The sequence below is a fragment of the Apteryx mantelli genome, chromosome 22 (assembly GCF_036417845.1).
Source record: "Apteryx mantelli isolate bAptMan1 chromosome 22, bAptMan1.hap1, whole genome shotgun sequence".
NCBI lineage: Eukaryota > Metazoa > Chordata > Aves > Apterygiformes > Apterygidae > Apteryx > Apteryx mantelli.
This window is the reverse complement of record NC_089999.1, coordinates 14,170,716-14,197,425: the sequence shown is the minus strand read 5'-3', so window position 1 is coordinate 14,197,425 and position 26,710 is coordinate 14,170,716. Positions and strand designations below refer to the sequence as shown.

Sequence of the window (26,710 nt, the reverse complement as noted above, 5' to 3'; positions counted from 1 at the left end):
TACCCAACAAAAGCAGTTTCAAACATGCAAGAAAATACATAATTTATTTTTGGCCTCACTTGGAATCCTATTTGGACCAGTTAGGACAGTCCCACAATACATTCTGTAACCTGTACATCTGCTCAGTGAAGGGCTTTTCTTATGCCTTCTTCCTCTTTGTCTTACAACATGACTTTTTTCCACAATTTTTATACCTAAGCATAATCAAATTAACACTACATAGCCAGTTATACCTTGAAGCTGATTTTATATCTGTAAATTTAAAGCACTAAGTCTTTGTTAGCTATTTTTGTTGTTTGTAAACTGCTGAGTTACATTAAACTAAATCCACTTTGAGAGGTTTAAGCAACAACCTCCCCCCCACCTTTTTTTAAGAGAAGCTATGAAGAGGTTATTAGACTAGTCTAATTACTGTGAAAATTCAAAATGCAGCCAAACTAGACAATTAGTAGAAATTCTGTAACAAAAATTCCCAAATATTTATGCGATATTACAGGTCATAATTTAAACATACGTGCCAGGAAACCTGGAGTCATTACACTCCCTTTACTACTTTATGTCATGTTGCTTGCTGCTGTTGCAGTGCTAATTTTTGTCTGGTATAGATAATTCTGTCTAGCGTAGGTAAAACTGCCACTTGCAAATAATTAACATTGCTTCAGTAGAACTTATACCAAGCACTGTATGAGAACACAGTTGTTACCAGGCCATTGATAGCACTGAAATGGTTATAAAGGTGGACATCAAATATTCAAAAGTGGGGAACCTTTCTTCGACCAAGCAGAATATAGATGTAAACTGATAAAATGCTGGAATCCAGTTGCACGTTCCACCCAACTGAATTACTATTGGATCATGTAACATTTTCTCTGCTCCACTTCAGTCTAAAGGGATCATCTCTTAAAAGTACAGAAGGGGGGAAAAAATTTATGCAAAAAGTGCTCAAGTAATCAACTGCTCCATTGCAACTTTTCTTATTAAGAAATCAAAAGAATGCTATGCTCAAGTGACAAAAACTTCCATATAAAAAACCTGGGAGCTATATCTTGTTGGTACACAAAAGCTAATAGTCAAGCTGCTGTTCAGTATTTGCCTATAAACAACTCAGACAAACAGAGCTTCAAAAGCTAACCCCCAAGTACCAAACAGATGGATCTGCTTACATACAGGAGCCTGCAGAAATAATTTGACCTAAAATTCAATATTATTCCCCCAAACCTCTCCCTCCATCACAAACTCATTCATCTATGTTTTGTTTTACAGAATAAGCCAACTTTTCAATTCTCATATTTTCTAATATTTGAACCACTGTTCTTTATGGGAAAAGGTTTAAATATTAAATTTCAAAAATATAAATAATTATTAACAAATTATTATTCATTTAATAAACACAAATTCCATTTAAGTAAGCTCTGTACAACTTTGAGCTAACTTTTCTCTCATGAAAAGTTGAATTTGTCTGTTAATACTCCATTCCTACTAGAAGGCAGAATTGGATTAAATTGGTGGATTAATGCAAATGAGACCCAGATATAACCATTACAAATAATCAAAAACCACTTCACATATATCCCAAAGGCTTCCTTCTACTTTACCTCCCCAAAGCAATTTTCACTTTCAAACCCATCATTCCCCCAAGAAATCAAGCAGTTGTTTCCCTCCGCAACACAGCCGAGTCGCATCTAGCAGCCGTGTACAACACACCAACTTGTTACCGGCTTTATTTACTTCCCCGTCTCATCGCAGACCACTGATACGCACGCTTACGCCTCGACCCTTTCACAGGCACCGCAAGCGTTTGCGTTCTGCGACTGGTGAAACAGGCAATTTAACGCTCTCCTGAAAAGAAGTGAAAAAGTACATGGGGGAGAGGGGAGAAGAACGCCTGAAATACGTCTTCTGAAAAACCAAGATTGGATGGTAGATCCAGTTACAAGCTGTTCAGCTATAACATTTGCAGAATTCATGATCTACCATGATCTACCTGTATTGTACACAGCTGCATACGGGTACAAATAACATCAGGATTTGCAGGTGTCGCAATCGAACAAACACCTTTGAAGTCAGCTGTGAAATGCTGACCTTTGAATAATTTACAGTGAACTAATTTGTTCAAAATGATGCTACTCCAACTTTGAGGAAAAAAGTCATCTATATTCCTTCATTCTTGCATCACCTTACAAGACAATAAACAATCTAGCATAATACTTAGACACTATTTCACTTAGCTCCCAAGGTCTAATTTAAATGCAAGGTACATGCATTTCATTTAATTCAACACTGTTGGGAAAGAGGCATTTAAATGTTAACAGAATACTTCTTTTCATGAAATTTGAAAAAAACCCCAACATATAAATTTCAAAATATCCCATATATATAAAAAAAAGAGTAAGGTCACTGTTCCACTATATTTCTTAACAAATAAAAAAAATTTAAAAAAATCAGATTCCAATTTAGATAAAGCAATCTTTTAAAAAATACTGACATACCAGTTAAAGATATTCACCTGCAGATTCTTAAACTACAAGGGTGAGTGTGAAATACAATACGCTCGCTGCTCTGTCATGTGCCCATTGCCACTATGGCCTCTTTTGCCTTGGGCATCCTCGTGGTTTACTTCAAGAAATAACTGGATCAAAATGACTTAATATCTCACTTAGGAAATCACTGCTTATCTGCATCAAATGCCCCAGACGACACAAAAACTCACTGAAGTATGACTCAAAAATGGGAACACCAAAAAAGAAAGTATTTAATACAGTGCTCCCATCTGAAATGGTTCCATCCAGCATCCCCAACCCATTCAAGACAGCTTCCTAGCAGCAAAGAGAGTCTACCCCGGTGAACAAGTAAAGGTTGCATATATATATATAGTTATATATATATATATATATATATATAGCCATCTATAAGAAGTCAGGAAATTATTATGACATTTATACCAGTCACAGCTTCTAATGGAAAATGTTTGCTTATTGGGACTAGAAAGAACTAAGCAGTGGTAATCTTTTCTAACTGGAAATTTCCATTTCCATTTTTCTATTAAAGTCTTTATGCAGACAAAGCAGATGTATCGTTTGAACGGAACAGTTTTATGTTTACCTAGATGAGTGAAGATCATCAGCCAGGCTAAATATAACACTCAATACAGACAGCCAAGTACTCCAAATACATGTGAAGGAATTTTTTATACTATTTCTTACCATTTTATTTAGTAATTTTAAAGTTTTGTAGCCCATTACTGAAAGCAAATTTTAATGTACCAAATACAATACAACAATGCATCATGTTGTAGATGACTTTCTACCTTTAAACCCCCCCTGAGTTATCCTCTTGATTAGTACTGTTGTCACATCTTAGTCAGCTATAATAGCAGTACTTTAAAAAGCTCTTTGGATTTGTCTTGGATTTGTTTGGTTTGAATGTTTTGCAGGGATCTTGTCTGCAGATAACATTACTGGCATGGATTACTACTTCCGGAGCCTCTTTATCCCGTTTTGGGTGGATATTCTGCTCCACCTACCAGAGAGATCACTTCCTGCTTACAGCTCTCCATTTATGCTCAGTCTCAATCACAATGAAAATTCCAGGATAAACTTTAGACTTCTTTTGTGTTTTTTTGGATCAATACTAAAAACAAAGTCATTACAGATTACCGCAAAATGGCAGATGAAATAAAGTAAAGCAAACAACTGTCCACCTAAACGCTAATTAACACAAGATATTTTCCACTGACTTCCACTGTTTTCAGAAAGGACAACTAGTACACTAATAGGAGGGGAAAAAGAAAAAGCCATTAAAATGTCTTTCTTTTCTAACAGGTAAGTTTTAAAGGGCTAGAAAAAGATCATGATACAAACAGCTTTAGATTACAAAAAAACAAACAAACAAAACTCTCATACCAACATGTCTTAAAAGATTTCATAAAATAAAATTTTAATAATTCAACTATTTCTAAAGTTTCCATGTTTACTAGACTGGACTTATATATCTTGGATTTGCATTAACCATGCAAAACGTCATCCTGGTTCCCATCAATATCTGACCTCAAAAGGGGAACTCATCTTGCAGCTATTCATATGTTTTTGAAGCTGTAACCTCTTTTTTTCCTAATAAACATTCTAGCAGCTTTATCCAAAACAAATGTTCCACATTGCCTGCTTGCTCAGCATGAGAAGTTCCTTTAGAGCAACAGTTAGGAGATTATCGGTTTACCCTAGAAACATATTTCCTGCTGTTGTGCTCAGTATCAGTACAGTGATGCAAGTCACTTAAAATAGTTCTGGGGTCCACACAATGATCAATTGTATGCAATATTTCTTTCAGTTTTTATTTTAATACTTTCAGCATTTACTGTAGTGATTTCAGGCCACTGAAGGGCAGGAATCAACTGTAACTTTAGATGAAATTGTTTCTGCCTTCAAAAGTTACGCAGCCTGCACATAATGTCCTATCTCAAAATCAACAGCCAAACTCTTTGGAATGTTATTCTGCTCTCTGACTTTCCGAATAAAAAGTGTTAGAAGCAGATACATTGAAAACCACACTGCAACGTAAAATGGTGCAAATCAGGACTTTTTTTTTTTTTTTATAAAGAGTTTACATACTTTTGTCTATTGCCATTTTTAACACATTTCCCACAGAGTTGTCTTATAACGTTGCTTTTATAAAAGAAAAAAGCAGATTGCTCGACTTCACAGCCTTTGATGAACCACAGTAACTTTTCAAAATTAGAGACGCACCCAAGACAAACACGATCCCCGCACACCTTAGAGCTGCGTATCCCAGGGAAGCGGATGCATCTCAGCCAACAGACATTTCGATAGAGCCTCAACAGCAGCGTTAACAGCTCGGACCAGCAGCAGAAGTGATTATTCCCTGTCTACCTCCACAGAAGCTGCAGTTCCTCTTTGCCAGTCTAGGAATACTGCACGAACACAGCACAAGCTCCTCGCCATTCTTCTTGCGGAGGTGTAACTTTTCACCCCTTGCTCCCAAACTTATGAACCATGGTAGGTTCATTGGATTTTTTTTTTTAACTTTTTTTTTTTTTTTTAAGGAATCCCACCAGATGGCAGTAGCATGTCTCCCCAGCAAAGCAGGGAGCACTCCTGCAAAGGACAGCTCCTTCTGTATTCTTAGAATATACATAAGACTTCCAAAAACCAGATACAAGTTTTGAAGCACAGGGTACAAACAGAATTATCACTGAAAATAAAATCTCGATTTCCTTCAATACTTTTTAAGAATGTGTTAATAGTGAATAGTTAAAGAGCAAACTGCTTGGTTTTCAGCAAATTAAGTAAACAACTTGTTTCCTGGTAATTTGCCAAACTAGAATTCAGTTAAGCAAATTTGCAGAGCCTGGGATAAGGTACCTATACATCTTTTCCTGCTTCAGCAGCTCTTTCCCTCCCCACTTTTACCACAGTTCAGAAACACCAAACCTTGGTATTGCAACAGTATGCACATCTTCATTCCGCGTTAAAACGTGAAAACTGAAAAATATAGCAATTAAATCCTGACTGTTCAAGAGCTTCTTTTCTACTTTCCCAGTGGGGTTAAACTCATTTCAGAATCTACATGCAGTCAAAGGAGATAACATGCCAAGGACAGTTGATTTAAAATGTAATGGTGACTAGATAAACGAGGATACAGCTTGTGTATACAAATAACAGTGGCGGCGACACAAGCCTGCATGAGTTAATAATGAAAATGCTGAAGCACGATGCTTTGGCTCCTCATGAGCGAAAAACTACAGCAGCACATCAGCTACACCAAAACATCATAAAGTACCAGCCAAACGGACGGATGACAAATGCTAATCCAAAAGCCAAGTCAAAATCTTTACCAGTAAGCTAATGGGAAACTCAATAACCACTCACTACTGAAAACTTATTTGACTAGCTGGACTCAGCTGCAGGATAAGTCGCATCTTCCTAGACAATTCAATGACAAATCAGAGTGGTAGGATGAGAGACTACTTTATCAAATATTTCATCTATCTGTCGAATAACATCAGTTTCCCTCAAAACCACATATATGAACTTCCCAGTCATTTATTAGCGTCAATACATGCTCAGAAAGAGATACAGATAAGCAAGGTTGAACAGAGTCCTTACTTAAAAGTAGTTTAGTTCTTATTTTATTAAAATTTTTACGTTACACTTGTACCAAAGTACACATTTTTCATGTCTAAATTAACTTAACCTATAAATAATGGAATCGATGTTTATGTTCATTTCCATTATTTCATATGGCTTAAATAAAACCACACAGTCATTCTTTTATGTTTTCAATGAAATCTAAAATTCAGTTTAATTCTTGCTTACCCAGATTCTTAAATTCAATCTGTATTCACTTGCAGAAGTTAATATTAAACACCAAAAGCCTAACAGTGACCACTTAATTCAAATGTATGTGAGCAGAAGAGGAGGAACTAATTTTCAACCAATTATGTTTTCAGTCTGTGTAGATTTATACTATACCAAAGAAGAGCTAATCTCCAAACTTCTGCTTTTATTTTTAATCTAACATCCCCCTCCCCATTTTTTTTAATTTAGTTATCTTGAAGTAAAAGCTGTAGTTACAGCTTTGCAAGCATAGTCCCACTAGCAGCAACTTGTGTTTGTGTGAACGCAGTTGTACAATCAGGTCTCAGGATCAGCGGAAACTTTTGGCACTGCTCTACCTCGTGTCAGTCCAGCGCACAAAGTTACACCATTCTTACTTCTACCCAAAGAATTTTTCCTTTTTCTTCTCAGCATTCTTAATGATGATATATTTAAATATGCCAGCTTCACCTTTTATTCTACTGACTATTATGAAAGCAGATCTCTTTGCACCTTTTCTTTTTCCAAATAAAATAGAGAAAACAGAGACCTAGGAAGTACTGGTAAACAAAATACTTGTACCAAATGATAACAAGGTCTGATCTTACATAACAGCCTAAATTAAACCAAATCTAGGAGAATTACAATTTAAAAGATACACACTTTATCAAGAAATAAATATATGAACAGATGGAAATAGTCTTTAGATAATATTTACAGCAGATTTTTTCTCAGTTTTCATTTTTATATTTACTCTTTTATACTGCACCATAGCAAGAACACAGCAGTACTAATTGTAAAACATCACATTTCTGACTTTGAAAACTTAGCATTTAAATTAACTTCCTACACATTCTGAATTAAGGAACACAAGATCAGTTATAACATTAACCTATGCCTAGTTCATGCCATTTGTTCCGTCTTCTTAAAAACATGATTTTATTACAAACATTGGTCTGATACGTTACGAATTACCAATTTTAAGGGTGGGGGAAGGAATAACATGTCTTGCTCTTCTTAGGCCTCTACTGTAAAGCACTTTGCCACTGTATGCTGGTACAGCCTGCCACTCCAGTCACGTATTACTTCTGTCTCAGTAAAATTAAATTACAGACAGCAAAGCTCCTTAAGCAACACACAAAGTTATATCAAGTAAATACTGCGGAAAGTTCTACAGGGACACATCACAGTTATATACTTTAAACTCTGTATTTGTGATACAGGAAGTATGCTGCAGTATGCTTGCTCTCAAAAACAAAACTAGGGCATCTTTCATGTTTCTAATGAATGTTACAAAATATAGTAAATTGGACAACAGTTTATAAAAAAAAACAAAAATCATGCTGGTTTTGCTTCAGTGATACTGAAGGATAATAATTAAATACATTAATTTAAGATGGTCAATAAATAAAGACATTATGTTCTACTGACAAAAATCCTCTGAAATAGTAGCTGGGGGAATAACAGAACTGTAGGCAGGACTACAGTAAGACAGAAAAAACATTTACATTTATGAGAGGAGAGCAAAGTTCAGGTATTGCTGTTTTAGGTAGTATATAGTGTACTACCACAGGTCAAACAATCTCTTAGATAAAGATCTTGACAGATGACGTAAGAAAGGCATTTTCATAAGCTTTCCGTTTCTAACCCTTAAGTCAAGTTAAAACATATATTCTAATACTCATCTGTTAACCTGAAATTTAAAGTACAGCTTAGCCATACAGAGTACATCCTCCAATAAAATGTACAGAAGGCACATAAACACGTTGCATTTGTCTCAAAAGAGACTGACAGCGTGGCCTGTTAGCAGGAGGCTGCTGTTCACCACTCTGCACCTTGTTACGTCCACAAAAACAAGTGAAGCCAACTTTCTAGCAACAGACAAGAACCAGTAAAAAAAAATCTGTAGTAAGCAGCTTTCTTGTACGCCGAATCAAATGACAAAAACAAGAATGAATTATGATTTGGTAAAAAATGAAAAGGAAGAAAATCGGTTCAGGTTTTTTCTCTACTCACCAGACAACACCAAAGGCTCCATATCCAATAGGTCTGTCCGGCTCAATATCCAGTTGCTGTTGTGGATGTTGTGAGTGCTGATGATGGTGCGCTTTAACTGCAGCAGCTGCTGCAGCTTGTACCTGAGCTGGGGCTGCTGCAGCTGGTCCAGGGGCCTGACCCGGTGCCGGTGATGGGAAATATGGCTGCTGCTGCCCTGGGTTTAACATTGCCGCGGCCGCGGCCGCAGCTGCCGCGGCCGCAGCTGCCGAAGAGGCATGCTGCTGTACGGGATGTACTGCAACTGCAGAGCCTGGATGCAAGTGATGTTGAGGGTGGTGGTGGTGATGGAGGTGAGGAGGAGGGAGGTGAGGAAGGTGGTGGTGATGGTGGTGGTGGTGACCTGCTGCTGCTGCAGACGTACCGCCATTGTAAGCCGCCATCATTTTTGCGTTGGCTGTTGTGCCACAAAGAGACATTCAAAAAAATGCCCTTTGATCGGATAACAACTGGGTCAAGCTGTCATTTGGCCATAAAAATGAAATTTGCTACACTTTAGAAGAAGTTGGGTTTCATCATACACGGCCCACCTTTAAAATCATTGAGCTCAACTGGCCTTATCTCCTCATGAAGCCAAAAAAATTGGAGAACCTCTTCGTGTGTGTATGAGCCAGCGTGCACAAAACCCCTTTCCCCCAAGAGTCCAGCTGCGGTTGGCTACTGAAAATCCATCCTTGGGCAACTGGGTTGGGTCTCGTTTCACACTTGGGTTATTTTTTTCTGTGTGTTTTTTTTTTGGGGGGGGGGGGAAATACAGGGATCAATCCCCCTTCCCTCCAGAAGGAGGATTTGGCCTCACTCCCCCGGAATAGCCTGCAAGGACTGGCAAGTCTACCCCTTCCATTCCCACATCCTCACCCTGGATCTCCTCAGGACCGCCCCAGAGAGCCCAGACACCTCCTACATAGCTCCCTTCTGCGTGCACCTGCTCCCTCGAATATAGCAAAGAACTTGGAGTTTGCAACTTTTCCTGGAAGGCCTGAAACACACACAAGCACCCAGAGAGAGTGAGGAGGGACGGCAGGAGCGAGGAGGGCAGGACGAGGACAAGCAGGGGGAGGGCAGGAGAGAACGAAAAGAGGATAAAAATAGACGGAGGAAGAGAAAGGGACGGGGAAGGGAGAAAACCCCACGGCAGCGCGCGAGGAGGACGGGAGGTGCGAGGGGGGAAAAAAAGATGGGAGCGGGGAAAGTGACAAATGAATGACAGGAAGGAGAGCGGGGAGGGAGAAGAAAGAGGGGCGAGGGGAGGATGCGATGGGGAGCGGCGGGGACGGCGGCGGCGCCCCGGCCCCCGCCCGCGGCGGCGGCGGCGGCGGCGCCCTGACAGCCTGACCCAGCGCCGGCGGCGGCGGCGGCGGCGCCTGTGCGGGGGGCGCCGGCGGCTGCAGCCCCCCCTGCGGCGGGGCGGGGAAGGAGCGGGGCCGGGTGGGGGGAGGGGGTCTCCGCTGCGTGCGCGAGTGCGTGCGGCGGGCAGAGGGTGGGGGGCTCTCAGGCCCCCGCCGCGCAGCGCCGCTCCGCCCCCCGGCCGCCGCCGCCGCCGCCTCGGCCGCCCGACCCGCCGCCGCCGCCGCCGCCGCCACTCACCTCCTCACGGAGCCCCAGCGCGGAGCGCACAGCGGGCACGCGCACCCGGCCTGCCCTCCCCCCGCCGGCCCCCCCCCCGCCCCCATGCGGGGCGCGCGCCCGACGCCCGCCCGCAGCCAATCGGGCCCGGCCCGCCAGGCTCCGCGAGAGCCGCCCCCACCCAATCACCGAGCGGGACCCAGCGCGGCCGGCCCATAGGACTCGGCCGCTGCAGAGGCTCCCCGACGCGGTCCCGCCCACTTGACCCCCGCCGCCCAATCACCGCGCGCCTCCGCGCCCAGCGCTGGCGAGACCCCGCGAGATTCCCTCACCTCATACAACCCTCACCTCGGGTGGCCCCGCCTTCTTCACCTCTCTTGCCAATCACGTGGTGCCGCTCCAGCCTACTGGCCAATTGACTCTCCCCCTAACGTGGAACCCACCCCCGGTCCCGCTTTTTGTCCAATCACAGCGCCCTATCCGACCCAATTAGCCAATGAGAAGAACCGAAAGCCCGAAAAGGGGTTACTGGGCCAATAGTGCTCGGAGGCGAGGAAGCGGGGTGATTGACAGCTCTCCTCACGAGTGATCCGCAGGTGCGGACGTTAAAAAGCCGTTATTCTTCAAATCGCAGCGCGAGGCGTTCTGTGACGGACGAGGAAGTTGCTGGTGCGCCCCGCCGCAGGTGGGCGCCTAGCCAATGGGCGGCGGGGCGCGGGCTGATGAGCGGGAGGCGGGGCCAATGGAGCTCCCGGGGCGGGGTGAGGTGAGGACGCGGCGGGGGTCACTGCGGGCGCGGAGGGGCGGCGGGAAGGCGAGCGGGAGCCGGGGCGAGGGGCGCGAGCGCTGCGGCGCGCGGCGGGAACGCTGAGGCAGCGCTGAGGCGCGCGGCGGCGGCGGCTCCGTGCCCGCCCGCCCGCTGCCCCCCGCCCCCCCCACCCCGGCCCATGAGGTGGCGGCGGGGCCCTGGGAGCCGCGTTGGGAGGCCGAGCAGGGCGAGAGGAGCTCAGTGGCGTGAGGTAGATGGCTTTGCCGCAGCCTCGCTCTCCAGAGGAAGGCGATTGCAAAACGCCGTCTTTCACGAAAGAAACTTGCCCAACTCAGTTAACAGGATCGCGAATGTTCTTTAAAAACAGGGCCTGGTCTTCAAATGTGTTTTTTTTTTCGTTTTGAAAACCAGAAAGTGGAACTGGCTTGAAGCAAGCGAGGCTGCAGAGCACTGGCAGTGAGGGCCTGAGCTCTGGAGGTAGGCTTGTGAAGCAGGTAGGAAATAGTGCCATGCTTTAAAAACAACTTCCCTCTGTCCTTAACTCAAAGTGTTTTGGAACTCTTCAGCAGATAGCTAATAGCATATGCAGTAGCCAAATCTCCTTTAACTAATTCTTTTTCTCCCCCTGAGGCATACTGTGACATATTCATTAGTACACTCAGAAGTTACATTTAAAATGTGAGGTACATGGTAACCTAGGAACACAGTGCATTCAATATTTTTAGGTGTTGGTTGTTTTGCTTCACTTATTCTATTAATCTGCATGTTTGGGAATACTTAAGTTTAAAACCTAAGTATTCTCTTAAAACATAAAGAATAATAAAAATTTGACTGTTTTAACACTTTCCAGTTTGTGAATATTAATCACATCTGATGGGTGGCTTTATTTCACAGAAACTTCTGATTATCAGAGCCTTCCCCATGATGACAGCAGGGTTAAAAAAGTTAACTGAGTGTTCTAAAGTTTAGGATTTTTTTTTTAATAATTAAATCAGATGAGCAGTTTCAAGGATAAATGACTGAGAATGAATTTGCAGGTGTCACTGTTGTGGGCAGTCTGGCCTCCTGAGGCTGATTGTCTGAACAGGGCAAACTATCTTCAGAACTATGGTGGTACAGTTATGCTGCTGAAGTTCTACTAGGAGATCCCTGATGGTACTGTATCAACTCATATAATCCGCCTCTTCTGCATGTCTCTAAAAAGTCAACAAAATCATTGGACTCTTTAAAAGCATGGAGGAAACCATAGTTTAATATGAAAACCTGTTGCAGTTCCTGAAAAATCAAGCATTTTGCATGGAGATCTTAAGAACGGGTTTTGGATACTTTTTGTCTGTTCTTTAAGAATATTGCTGGAAGTAAGATTTCTTGTTAAAACTATTTCCATTGCATTTTGCAAAAGTTGTTAGCTAATACTCCAGATTGGAATTATGGTGGAGTTGCTATCATGTCACAACATCATTTAAAAAATAAAAGCAGATTTGGTTTTAAAACCATTTTATAGTATTGTCTATTGGAAGAAGGGGCAGAATATTTACTTTTACATTTCTAAATGCCTGTTAAAAGTTTTAATTGATGTTGATAACACTGTTAATGTGAATTTGAATATGGGCATGCAGCAAAGATACTTTCAGGTCTGTGCTTCCCCTCAGACTCTGGAAAGGTACAGTAAGTATGGGACAACAGAAGGAAATAGATATGGGGTAAATTGAGTGGGCCTGGGCCTAGGAAAGTGGTGAGAGAACTGGAGGACTCTTAAAATTCTCCCATGCATTTCCAGTATGGAATTCTTCCTGCTCTGTTGTTGCTCAGTTTTACTATTTGAAAAGATCTTGCAGTGCTTAATAAGCATTGTTGTATGGAAACTTGGACTCTAAATATGCACTCTATGGACTCTAAACTTGCAGATGAATGTTTCAGTGGTATTATTCAAGTTGGGAGAAGTCTGTGTTAATTTTTTTGTTAGGTACACTGTTAAGTTAATTGGATCACATTTCTTTAATCAGTGGATTTACAGCAGTGATGAGTTTCTACTAGTATATTTGCTGAAAGCCAGTAGTCCTCAGATGCTATGGTGGGGAGGAAAGGGAAAGAAGTAGTTATTGCCATTGGACTATACTTGAATATATGGTCATAAACTCAATGTTCAGTGATGTGGAAAAAGCCAACCTTTTTCTAGCATAAGCAGTCATTACATGAGTCTCAGTTTAAGTGTTCATAGGCATGTGCAATTTTGGTGACTCATTTAGGAGCCTGGTCTCTGTAGGTTCCTTGTAGTTAAATGGTGAAGAGATGTATTGCATTGCTCTCTGCGAGAGTCTCAGCATCTCTATAGCTGAGGATGTATAATGTATGTGCAGTTTTCCACTGCAAGTATCACATGATGCCTTATGATATCATTAATGTTGTCTGCATTGTTTTTCATGAAAAATGTTAGACTTCAAAAAAAAAAAAAAGGTAAAGTGATAATACCACAGTTGTGTTTTTCATAAGTCTTGTATTGTTTATTTGCTTTTTTCCCTCATAGTTACCACCAAAAACTAACAGCTTCTAGCTTTTGGATAGAGGTTATTCTTAGTAGATTTCAAAGCACTCTATAAAGGAGATCAAAAGAGGGTAACTAGTTCCACCTGCTCAGCCTTCAATCTGGATGCTTATTTATATATTGCCACCAAGTGGTCTGGGACGACTGCTAGGTCTGTTATTTGGTGAGTGGGGTTAGTTGCCTAAACTATATCAGCATAAAGAGTTTGTCCCCTTCCCCCCTCACCCCCTGCCCCCTACTTGTTTATATGTCTGAAGTTACTGACTTCATGTTGATTTGTCATAAGACTTTTTTTTTTCTATCAGTTTTAGTGAATCAGATCCTTGGTGACTTTTTAAATTACACATAAGTAAATAAATATCTTGTCCTAGAAATGCTCTAAAAGTGTCATTAACATTTTTGGTGGAGAGGGCAGAAACCATTGTATCTCAGTGCAGCTACATGCCAATTCCGCCTGAGCTGTAGATCAACTTTCACCAATAAAAGCGGAAGAGAGGAACAAGATTGCAGTCCTGGCACTTCCACTGATTCTTCTGCTAGCTGCACTACTACAAGTCATGCTTTCCACTTTCTGTATCTGTAAACTAGAAGTAAAAACTGGGACCCACATCTTTGGGTTTTTTTGTTTTTATTTGACTAAAAGTTACTTCACTAGTGAAGTTTGGTAGTGTCTTGTACAACCCTATTATCTGTCTTTTATTTGCTCTTTGAAGTTGAGCCAGCTCTTCTCAGTGAGGTGAAAGACTGATGAGATGGCAGCTGAAGGGATACACTTATCTTATGCCTCCATATGGAGGCATGTCAGATGCCAGTGTTGAAAGACCCACCCTAACAAGTATATCTTCCTTCTACACTGGGTTTATAAACCCTTTAATTGGTGTCCTTGGTCTGTGTCATGCTGTGAAGCTTAACTTTGTCAGTTCAGCTGCTTTTTGGTACTTCATACTATGAAAGGTAAGGGGAACAAGATCCATGCTGATTCATACTGGGATATGTTTAAGGAAAAAACCTTTTAAAAAGGGTATTAAGGAAATGTTGAAACTTGCAGACAAAAACCAAAGTGCTCATAATTTCTGATAGGCCTTTTGTTTCCTCAGTACAGACCCGAGACAGAAACCTGTTACTTGAAATGAGTGTTACCTCTTAGTTGTATGAATCCTACTTAAAACAGGGCTGCAGAGTGAATTCCTCATGTATTGTTGTAAGTCAGTGCTGCTTTTGTTTAATGCCGCAGTAGAAGAAGCACAAGCCTGCTGAGGGGAGCTCATTACAGAGCTGGCTTATATAACTTTGAGCAGGATCGCTTTGTGAGTAGTCCAATTGAGTCTGAGCTGCTTGGTGAGTAAGCTGGCAAAAATCTAACCATAGTAATTTGAACTGGGCAAGTAGAAACACTGCTCCAGATCCTGCCAAAGCCCAGTTTGATTGCAACTAATTTGTCATCCCCAGTGATGCATGGAGATGTGATTGGTGACTACTGCTGATGAAACATGACAGATCAATTCTAATCTCTTACTGGTGAAGGCAGTTATTCATGGGGACATGCATCTGTCTCTTACTATTTTATTCACAGCAAGAGTGCCATAAAACCACAGCGAATCTGCTGTCTGAGTATCACTGAACACCAGTATATCTAGATTTGTCAGATGCTCTTAGCTAAACCCATTTTAAAACTACATTTAAAAGTAACTATTGTGCACTAGTAACACAGGGCACAGCCTTTTCCCTTTATGAAAATCTACTATATCAAGTTTAGTCTTTTTTCTGACTCTTGGGGGAACTTATTCTCCCTTTGAACTTGCCACTTGCATTGTAGAGGTATAATCTTTTTGACAGCACTCTGCACAAGGGTAAGTGGTGGAAGACAATGTGTAATCAGTCTGTTCTATTTCTTTGATACCCCTCAGCAGTGCTTTCTTAGCCTTAAAATTCTTTACAAAAGAGGGTATCTTATTGCACTATGTAAAATGTTATACTTCAGTTCCAGGCATAGACTTTTCTTGTACCATAAGAACTAGCTGTGAAAGCAAGAATTCAAGTATTAGAATAAGTCTCTTTCATTTTATGGCTGAGTATTGTGCGTAAATATCCTTCAGCACTTATGCATGTATTTTTTTTGTGACCCATTAATGCAAAAGTAACATTAAATGGAACAAAGCATAATAAAATGCTTGTATAGATTTTTCCCTTTGATCCATAAAAGGGATACTCTGAGCAGCACTATTGATAATTTACCATGTGGGTGTTTGGCAAGCCCACACATACCTCAGTACACAACTCTGCAGATACATTCCTCAGTATTCTGTAACACCCTGATAATATTTTTATTCATAAATCCTACTGAATCCATTAAAATATCATAAGCGCAACATTATATTATTGCATGTTAATTTGGGGGGTTTTGGTTAGTCAGACAAATATGTTCTAATTAAATTGTGGTCTTAACATACAAGAGAGTAAACACTAATATATGCAAAGCATCTACAGGATTAAAATTTGTGTTGATATGTATTAGTCCTTTTCTTTGGGAACAATAACTTTACAGTGCTTTCTTCTTTAAAACCTTTTTTCTCTACAAAACTGGAAACAAATCAATTCATCTATTAATAAAATGCAGTAAGAAGTGGGGGGAGGGGGAGGAGGGCATGGGGGGGTTATTTTGTTGAAACTCTGATTATGAATGAAGATATTGTCAAGATACCAGTATGCCTTCGTCTAAGAGAACAGGGTTCTACTCGTATTGTTGAATGAGGAACAAATCCCTGGGCAGTGTATTAAAAGAAATGGGGAAAAATCAAGTAGTTAAAACAAGTGCATGACCTAGAATAAGCTTGTTAGTCTTAATAAAGACACATGTACTGAGATGACCCTCATTTTGTTCTCTAAAGCAGCTGTGAGAGAACTCTGCCACTTCTTGGAGAATTGGTGAAAAGGTGGAATGTTACTTATTTGAATAAAACTGTACAGATGTGAATGAGATGGGACAACTGGTGTAAGTGACAGATGGTGTCATCTAAGATAGTGCACATATCTGATGTTAGAGATCAAAGTCTAGACACACTTGCATTGATTTGCTGGACTGTCAGCCCTGTTTGTGGCTCTTAAAGTGTCATTTTCATGATTGTCATGTTGCAGTTGATGGCTTTGTCCCAAGTATGTGCGGTAAGTTGTATATACAAGTATGAAGATCATGATTAGCGGTGGGGCTTGAACTCATCCTAAAGACTTAGTTCCAAAACAGAGCTGTATAACCTCCAGTGCTTTCTAGCCAAAAGTGTTTTCTTTTGACTCTTCTGGAGGAGTTACTGAATCCTTTGCTCATTACAGAGCTTAAGCATGAGCTTGACTCTAAATGGGAGTGCTCAGATGCTTAAAGTGGATTTATAATAATTTGTTTAAAGAATTGGGCCTAACTGCTTGTTTCCTGGGTTCTTATTCTGTCTTATTTCCCTTCTTGCTGCTAAACACCAGTTGCAGGGGGTAGAGGGGAGTTCTTTTTCTCCTGTGGCTTTTTGGAGAAAGTGACAGTTCAGCAATTCTCTGCTCTACATTTCTTTGCACCAGAAATGACCCTGCTGCTCTTTGTCACCAGCATTTCCTTTCATCCCTCTCCTGGCAGCTGTTTTTGTTCCATTTTGATGTTGGAGCAGCAAATGAACTCCCTCTGAAGCAAATGTCATACCAGCAAAGATTTTGAAGCAGCAAGAAAATCATCTCTCTGAAGACTGAATTGGAGACCTTTGTGAATGAGATAACAAGCTGTGGAGCTATTTTAAGAAGGTATCTTCCCTTGATGGTGGAGAATTGAAAACAACACCACATACTACTTATCTACGTCTGAGCAATATCCCTAAATAATGTTTTATGGAGTGGGAAGAGAAGGATAGGTTACTGCCTTTTTTCTCCAAACTGAAATAGGTACAATAAGTATAATATCCCAGCTCCTAGTGTTTCTCCAACTTTTTTTTATTCAATGATTTTGGCGGGGGGAGGGAAGGGAAGAAGGGGAGAGACCGAGACACCAGTACTTAAGATATGTTGAATTTTCTAGACTGTAGATATCTTCAAAATGGAAAATACTGCTGCTGTAGTGGTATTCTTGGAAATGCTGTCTTTCAGAGACCTGACTTCTTGCTCTGGCTGTCTCAGGGCTAGCTTTTGTTCTGGCATTGATTCCAGTGACAATGTATTGAACAAAATAATTGAATTCATCTGAACTGATTGTATACTGCTGTGTTTGTATGCCTCTTGCTAAACATTTTGTTGGCAACATCATTGCTAGTGGTCATGATTATTTCTTGTTCTGCATTCAATTACACCAGTGCAAAGTGAGTGCAAAAAGCTGCTATGTCAGAATAGATGTATTTTGACCCTATACTCCACAGGTCTGATTTAGTGAAATACTGGGTAGGAGATTAAACTTCTAGGCTATTAAATTCTGTTTTGTTTGCTCTGACTGTAAAATGATAAAGTCCAGCCTTTTATGATTTTTTTTCCTTATTTCAAGTTTAGATAGCTTCTTAGTGCTTTTCTGTGTAATGACTAATCTTGTCTAGTATAATAGCTCAAACACTTCACCCTTGCCATGTTAGAGTTCATTGAGTCATATAATAGATCATATGCATTCAGTATCAATAAAGAACACTGCATAATGGAAACAGTTAAAAACAAATAGTAATTTTTAAATTGAGATCTCTGCAAGAGGCGTACCTATCCATTACAGCAGGGCGATTCTGAGAATGCAGCTTAAATAGGCCATTTTTCACTGAGCTACAGAGTAGTGATTATTCCCTGTCATCTTGCCAGTCTTACTATATTTCTTCTTTGTCAAACATAGTCAAGATATGAATGCATACAGAATCAAGACCTCTGGAAAGTAATAGGAAACAAACTTATTGCCTGGTTCAGGACAACATTTCACTGACACTGTCTCCAAAATTGGACTGCAGTAAACTAGAATCATGTAATGCCAAATAATTTAAGAAGCTTGTTGCATAGAAGATATGTTGTAGAGCCTGTGCATGTTAGATATTACAAATGTGAAAAACTTCATATTTACTCCGGACTTGTATCATTTGTAGTAATTAAATTATTGTTGTAATAGTAAGGCACTGTGCTTGCATGTTTTAATGTAACCATTAGACACACAACAAGGCTCATTAGGGAAAAATGGTAAGATATACCATTGAAGAGGCTAGAATCATCTGAATTATGGTAGATGCCCAGACTTGTAAGAACACTCTCCTAAAACCAACATTATCTCACACTAACACAGTGACTTAGCAATCAGCCTTCTTAGAAGTGTCTATGGACTGTATTACTATGGCCTGCATGCTGCAAAGAATAGGGGCACGCAGTAAGATTTGTTGTGAAAGGCTAACTGTGAGACAATCTCCTGCTTGATATTGCACCATATTAATGTAAAGGACAATGTAGCATAAAAGCATTCCTTTGGGAAAATGGTGCTGTCATATCACCCATGTAATTGTACCACAAACTGAAGTACAAATACAGTCTTGCAATATCAGTAGTTGCTTTATTCTGTTTAATCATGAAATGCTTTAGAATATTTTTGAAGTATGTACACTCCTTGCACATGGAATCTATTTGAATCATCTTGGACTGTGGGCATCTCAACCCAACACTGTGTTTAGAACTCGCATCACTTCTCAGCTGACCATTAAATGCTTTGCATTTTCCATGTGCTTCGGCTAACTTCTGTGAATTTGTTCAATGGATGTTTGTACTAATGCTGCTTGTCTGAGCCTGTTGGGTTTTTGTCAGAGCAGATGAATCATACGCCAGAGTTACTAACTGATGCTTGTTATTTTGCCATAGGTTTACCTGTATTTTGATTCTTTGAGCTCATCTTTATTGCAGAAAACTTTATATGTAGAGACATTAAGCTATATTAAATCTGTTGGTGATGCTAGAGGATCTGTTCAGTGGAACTTCAAGTAGCTAATTGCCAGTAATCGATAAAAAGCTTTTGGCTGTACAGTTATCTTTATTGTTTTTCACAATATTGTTAATGAAAAACCAATGTCTCCAGGAAAAAGTTGGGGTTTTTTATACCTGATGGTATAGTTAAAATATATAACAGTTGCATCAACATGTGCTTGTTTAAACATGTAGCACATCTAGTGGCCATGCTCTGTGATCTACTTTTTGGAGTAAAAACTTTGCTTGCTGTCTCTGTCTTGGTATTATTTTTAGCTAGAGCTATTCTAACTTACCCCAGCTGAGCATCTGAGCAACCCTGGCCTCTGTGCATAGAAGAGATTATGATAATGTAAAATACTGTGGTGCATGGGCAAAATTCTCAAGGAAACAGATTAATGTGTCTTAGGGCTACAGCCACATAGGTTTTACTATGCGATCTATTAAAATTTGGATAAGTTTGTTGGACTGCTATTGCTGCTAGGTGCTGTGGACTCCCTTGTTTTCTGCAGCATGTGTCTAGTATCAAGATAATACCTAGTACATATTGCATTGTGTGAAACCATTATTTGGTTATGGTGTTCTTAAGCGCACTGAGTGTAATGTTGGGGATAGAGCTGAAGATCAGGAGGTTTATCAGTGAGGACAAATCTGACAGTAATCACATACCTAGCACCTCTCAGCTCTATGTTGAGTAAGCACATTGCAAACAGTCTCCTACTTAATTTGGCATCTGATTTTACATGTCATGCAACCTATTTGCTCTCTTGACTCAAACTTACTTGCTGAGGAAAGATGAACAGTTAGGAAATCTTCATTTAAATTTGACCTGGGAGTTAGTGGTTCAGGTGACTGGAAGGTCTGTTTGTCTTTGGTTAGACAGACAATGAATACTATGTTGTACATGGAGACTTATGTTAGTTTAAGAGCTGTTGATATTTTTCCATCCAAATAATGAAATAGCTTCAGGTGTTTGATTTCCTGATGGCCTCAGAGTCCCTGTCAATGTTCGGGACTACTAGGAGAATGTAGTAGCAGGTATAGCATGAGCTATGTTAGCTAAAACATCTGTTGTCTTTTCTCAGAATATATTGCAGTGCTTTTTTTTCCCTGAAGTCCAAGAAACTTATTTTAAACAAACCATGCAGATGAAAAAACTCCATGTGAGGTACACTTTGAGAATTCATAAGTTATGCTGTCACTTCACCTAAACCTGTATTGGAAATCAGATGTTTTGCTTGCAGAAAATTAATATTTCATTGTGTGCACATGGGAACAAATATATAATGTTACTGTGAGACTTGTGGTTTTAACTGTTAATGTTGTAAGCCTTGTGTTTTATACCAAGTCGTTAGGAGCTTTCCTCAGTTTCTCTGTTTTGCTTGGCAAAAATGGCCGTAATGAATAGAGTACCTATCTTGCTTAAATTGAGTAATGTGTAAAGGGAAGGGCAAACTACAATAGTTGGTTTGTAGCTGGTGTGTAAATTTGTCTTTTATGGTCATCAACATATCTCTATGCCTGAAGCCACTATGATGGCACTGTGTCTTAAATGTAGCAGTGTTAAAATTCTAGCATCCTGTAGCTTGTCAGTAAGTTTTATTTTCCCCTATGGTCTTAATGATATTCAATGTAATTCAGCCTAAAGGAAAGTGGAATGTAAATGTTCTGTAAATAAGACTGTGGTTGGCATAGCAGCAGCCTATGGCATTAAAAAGAGGAGGGTGCAATCTTAAGAGAAAATCTATCTGAGATGACAGCCACAGTTCAGAAGCCACTGTTGCAGCTTTGTGTACCAATGTATCTGATCAAGAATAGACAGCTCTCATCTCAGTATTGGACAAGCCTTATTTTTGCTCTGTGGTGCTGTGCTGCTCAGCAGATCCTTGAGAGGACCTATACAGCATCATTTTTCACATCTGCCTCATGTAAGCTGAGAAGCAGAATTACTTCTGATAAGAAGTTGGACATCTTCTGCCCTGTAGAAGTAGGGAATGTGGATAGTTATCAGTGACAGCTCTGCCCATTGAGTGCCTGCTGAGCCCTTTCAGACTGAACTTCTGCCATGCCTGGCAGTATTGTTGAAGTATTTCACTGCATAGGTTTGTGCATGCGTGTATTTGATTTGTGTGTTTTTGTGCTGTTTATGGAGACCCAGATTTGCTGGGGGGAAGGGGTGAAAGCTAAGCAGGCATCAGCTGCGTTTTCCATTGCAGCCACAACACTGGCACCACTCGCATTCCTGGTGTGTGTCTAGCTCCTCCACATCGTTGATCAGGTTTAAGAAAGTGGAAAGAAGCTGTAGTGTTGTATTGGTAATGTGAACTGCACATGCAATATAGCAGCTACTCCTCAGCTGGAGTGTGGACCAGGCTTCAGTTAGTCCACCCCTTAGCCAAAGAAAAGCAGATTTAATCTATTTATGCTTTCCCCCCCTTCAGCACTGATATATCTGCACATGCCATAGCACTGTTATAGCCTTTTACTATCCATTGCCTATCTAAGCAGACGTAATAGGACTTGAATCTGTTCTCAGTTACACTAGTCTAATCCCAAGCAGGGCCATAAGATCTTGTGAATAAATCTGGGTTTATACAGAAGTAAATGACAGCATGACGTATCATTCTTAAGAACCTGCTAGCAGCGGTTTTAGAATTTTTTTTAGACTTTTTTAGACAGCTGATTCTCTTTTCACCAATGCTTAAGACAAAACTAATTTCATGCAATTATTAGAGAAGGAAAATTATAAGGATAAAATGATACAGGAACCTCATTAAAATGGAAATGCTGAAATAACTGGGTAATTGGGTATTGATTCTGTCCCCGCCCCCTCAGTCACTTCATAAGCTGTTTTGTATTAAAAGTAACATGTCTGCAGGATGATGCTCTAACATCTGTTATTGCTGAAACAAAATGATTTGCTTGGGTTTTTTCTTCTCTCCACATTCTTCCAACATCTGCATGTGCAGATCTCTCCTGTATATCAATCATTTCTAACACTGATTGCTCCTTTGCTGGAAAAACTCATCAAAGGATATGGAATTCTTTCTTCAGTTAAGAATGGAATATTTTGGTGTGGGATTTTGTATTGCCGTTCACCTTTATTATATGTTAGCTGGCCAGTTATGAAATGGAGCAATGTGAATGAGATCTTGCTGAGGGCTGCTAGCACAAAGTCCACACGCTGCTAGGTTCCTCTGAAGTGTGCTTTTGGGCAGCTTAAGAAGTTCACAGGTTCTGGTTTGGCTCTCTTCTGAAATGCTAGTACTACCTTATATGTTTAAAACTAAGGAAGTAATTTTACTCTCTTCCTGTTCTCAATGTTTGTAGGCAAATCATTTTTTTAGAAATGTATTCCATGTTGAAAGTGTTCACTGTTTGTGTTAGGATTTTGTCTTTTGACTTCATGGATCAATACAATAAACTGATTGTAAATGTGTTTTGCTGGATGTTGGTATTACAATCATTCTGGCTGTGAATATTCTAATAAGCAATATATTGCTTTGTTTTCTGTTTGGATGATTGCTAAAGTACTTAGTTACATGTGCCAATTTTAAAATTCAGTTTACTTATGAATATGATTTTAAATGTCACTTCCCTCAGTGTTTGTACTAGAAAAATCCAACTCAGTAGAAGTTCATAGCAAATAAATAAAAGGATGAACAATAGATTTGAAGAATATTTGGAAATCTTTTCTAGTCTTTGCTTATGTATTTTAATTCTGTCTTTCAGTATCCAAACTCTATCCCTGTTGGGAAAGCACATGCTTAAGTCCATTCCTATCCAGGAAAATGCTTGAGCTTAATTTTAAGCATATGCATAAGTTACATTGCTTAAATGACTCGTAAGTGTTTGCTTAAATCCTATGTTGTATCAGACTTAATATATTAGAATTTCAATGTAAATACTACAGTATATAAGATAAATATGGATGTCTGCTTTTGCCATGAACTTATTGGCTTTGACTTTATGGTCTCTCTCTGGTATGTGGCTGAAATCAGAAAATAAAAAAATACTCAACTTTTTTTTAATGTTCTAAAAAGTATTAAGTTACACAAAAGAATCCATATTACAGTAATCCTGCATGTATACAGGCAAAGAGTACCCAGTGTGCACAGCAGATGGTTTCAAAGGAAATCCTCGAGAGCTAGGATTAAAAAGCAATTTTCAGCAAGTTTAAAATGGGTCTCCATATTTGGGTCACGGATATTAACTCTTTCATTGCGATCAAATGAGGAAGCATTCTTGTCAGATCACTGTGAAAATGTTTCTCAAATTCACTGGTGGGCCCTGTGGAAGAAAACTGTGAATGTCAGTTGATTCTGTTTCTAGCCCTGTTCTAACTACAATGAGAAATAAAATTGCAGTATAAGACAGTGGTATGTTGGAAGCTAATGGGATTTATTATTCAACTAACTAACAACATTGGCCAATACTTTAAAAAGTATATATGGCTGCTTCAATTCTTGTCTAACCACCCAAACTTGCATGAAAACAAACATTGCAGAATAAAGTATCCATAAAGAATGATCTCATTTTTACTATTTGGAGTTTGAGAAGAGTTGTGATTTTTTGAGGAAACCCAAGGTATAAAGATTAAGGTATCTAAATCTCATTTAGTTTCAGATCTCTGAACTCAGTTCCTTCCTCTGCTGATTTTTTTTTATTGATTTCATTGTACTTTGGATCAGAATTTTACATTTTTGTGCTGTAGTGGGGGAGTTGAGTACGTGTAATCCTGATCACTTTTCCTACCTATTGCTTCATTTTAAACTTTTTGATGCTTAACTTCTAGTGTTAAACATCACACTTCTACCTTCTTAAATGTGACAAATTACGCTTTAATCACTGTTTATGGAAAAGCTTAAATATATACTATCATTATAGTATTTTTCTGTCCCTTTGGGCTATGGTAAGGATGTTTGAAATGGAATGATAAATAAGAAATTGAGCAGCAATATTAAAAGACTTTGATCTCTAAATAGGCATGAATATATGCTCCAAGTTGCTTGGAAGTATGCTGTTACAAATGGAAAGCAAGCCCATGTTTTCTTGAACAATTCTAGGGGTACTTGAGAGCTTGGGGTGGGGGGAGAAGAGTTGTATTCTAAAGTAAATAGTATCATGCAAGAGTTGTTCCAGGCTGCAGCAGTTTAAGTTGTTGGTTGACTATCCAGAAATATTATTAATAACATATATATAAATAAAATAAGACTTGGTGATTTGGGTGCAGATCAGCTTTGTATTCTGAGGTCAAGAGAAGACACTGGGCTCTTAGCTGGTATAAATAGCATAGCAAGCTGTAGATTATTGGCTTTACCTGATTTACACTAGCGAGTAAACACATTAGGAATGAAATTCAAATTTACACTGGTGCTCCTTTATACCATGTAAAGGAACCTCAAGTCTGGCATGAATTAACTGTTCTTTTCAAAGGCCCTTTCCAACTTCCAAAGTATGAATTCAAATTAAACCTTAAGCAGTATTTATCACTAAACAATGAAATGCAGCAACAGATACTGTTTTATCATGTTCCCAAAGCTAAACTGGGTGCATTTTGAATAGATTTGGAAAGCTTTCTGAGCAAAGGTGACTGATGCTCTGCTAAGTGAATTATAGAAGTAATTGCTGGTTTAAATTTCAGCCCATGGAGGAGTTAATTGCATTGCTCTTTGGCTATTATGTTAGCCACATGTTAACAGCAAAGGACAATGTACTTCTGAAAGGGCATCATAAATGTCCTAGTGGGGTAACTAGCAGCAGGTATATCCACAAAATGTTAATTAACAATTCTAAATAATAGATGTTTTCTGCAGGACTGATCTAGGATAGATATTGAAAGTCTTTTCTGCCATTCAGAAAAGAAAATTCAGATGATGGATGAAAATAACATAATAAGGTAGCTTTCTGGGCCCAATTCTTGTTCCAAAACTAGAATCCTTCAGTTGACGTAGGACTGGGTTTTTCTAAAGCTGAATCTGCTCTTCTAGTTTCCTGTTTTCCATCATCTCCTATAGGAATTTTTCCTGTGTATATCTTGATATGACAAAACCTAGCTTCATGCAGTCTTACTGGGTGTTTTTTAATGTGCTGTAATCAGGGAGTTTCAGGTGATTATTCCAGGGAAGAGGAAAACTAAGCTTCTAAAATTTTGTTGTAATGATTGCTTCTTGTTTCTTGAGGCATCAAGACACAGATAATCAATACTTAAGATTTTGCAAGTAAATGGTGGAAGCTAGTGTTATAAGCTGGTTCGAGGCAGAATTCCACAACTCTGTCAGAGATAATTAGGGAGAGAATAGGCTATCAGGAACTTGAAAATGAAGTCAAATAGCTTATATTTATGTGATAGAAGGGAAAGACAGTAAGGGAATGCAAAGAAGGAAAATGTTTTACAGCGCAGATGAACAGTAGTAGGGCAAGACTGAGTGCAGGAAAAAGGGCAGTGAATGCATCTTGAGACTGAGAATCTGGACGACAGTGTTAGCTGTGTGGATGACAAAGGCTTTGCCTCAGATGACTTGCAAAAAGAATATATAGGCCTTAAGTACTTTATATTTGCAGCTCTTATGAGCATAACTAAAATGCAATTTTGAATGCTTAAATCTAGGAATTTATGTTCTTTATAAAACGGTGCCTTCAGAGGGTCATTAGGAGTGTGTAAATGCCAAAAATGAGACTGAACATCCCAAGCTGTGGTCACCTGTAATGTGGCCAAGTACATGGGGGGGGGGGGGGAATTCAGGGTTTTTCACCTGTGATAAGTTTTCCTTGATTTGCATTTTTTGAAGAATTACATCTTTAAAAGGAAGGCATAACAGATCAATTCAGATTTTTCTCTCATCATTATTTTCCCAAGCTTTTGTTTCAAGCTGTTTCTGAAGGTTTCTGAGGTACCAGATGATCTGAGATAAGGCATGATCCAGAAGTCATTGGATAGTGCAATCTAATCTATAGATTTCAACAAACTGCTGATCAAGTTCTAATAGTGTTGACTTCAGAGAATTAGTCTACTTGATTTACTTTACTTGCTGTGCAAAGTACATTGTCCTTTGTTAACATAATACCAAATATTTGGTAAAGCAGGAGTTTCCTTTATGGGAACAAATGTCCCTTGCTATGGGTCAAAACCCTTCTGTTATGTTTTGCCCTGTCAAAAACCAGGGAGTAAGCTAATATAAATAATACAGGCAGGTGGAAAAAAGGTCTGACTTTTCCTGTTAGGGCCAAACGTGAATCATGCAGAAAATACAGCAAGGTGCAACTCCAAAGCAACATGTGCCATGCTGTTAAAATGTGCAAATAAGAATACTATAAAAAAGGAAGATTGTCCCAGATGATGATTGTCTATTAGAGCTGTTTAAAAAAAAAAAAAAAAAAACTTTGTGCATCATATGTTTTCAGTTAAAATAATTCTCAAGGAAGTCATTTCTAGTTTTCTGCAGCCTTCTGGGAGCTGATTTCTAAAAGCTTAGATTGGTAGTGCAAATAAGGTGGTGTTCA

General features: G+C 39.6%; 2 protein-coding genes and 1 long non-coding RNA gene across 6 annotated transcripts in view; 2 read left to right on the top strand and 1 right to left on the bottom strand.

Moving 5' to 3' along the window:
• NLK (nemo like kinase) overlaps positions 1–10,025 on the bottom strand; it is a 71,338-nt gene extending 61,313 nt beyond the window's left edge. Inside the window, exons 1-3 of one of the 4 annotated variants that reach the window (XM_067309508.1) lie at positions 9,975–10,017; positions 9,246–9,366; positions 8,349–8,784 (exon numbers count right to left, since the gene is read on the bottom strand). In XM_067309508.1, the coding sequence (XP_067165609.1) occupies positions 8,349–8,773 (425 nt within the window). In that variant the 5' untranslated portion in view covers positions 8,774–8,784; positions 9,246–9,366; positions 9,975–10,017. Of the gene's footprint in view, positions 1–8,348; positions 9,687–9,974 lie in introns of those variants that run through there. The other 3 variants (XM_067309506.1, XM_067309505.1, XM_067309507.1) reach the window with 3 other exon arrangements.
• Positions 10,026–10,664: 639 nt separating this feature from the next.
• Positions 10,665–26,710, top strand: part of LYRM9 (LYR motif containing 9) — a 52,410-nt gene continuing 36,364 nt past the window's right edge. Inside the window, exon 1 of the mRNA XM_067309818.1 lies at positions 10,665–10,714. Coding sequence (XP_067165919.1) covers positions 10,676–10,714 — 39 coding nt within the window. The 5' untranslated portion in view covers positions 10,665–10,675. The remainder of the gene's footprint in view (positions 10,715–26,710) is intronic.
• Positions 10,979–22,877, top strand: LOC136993947 (uncharacterized). The gene is made up of 2 exons (XR_010886223.1): positions 10,979–11,216; positions 16,887–22,877. It is a non-coding gene; the product is annotated as an uncharacterized lncRNA (long non-coding RNA).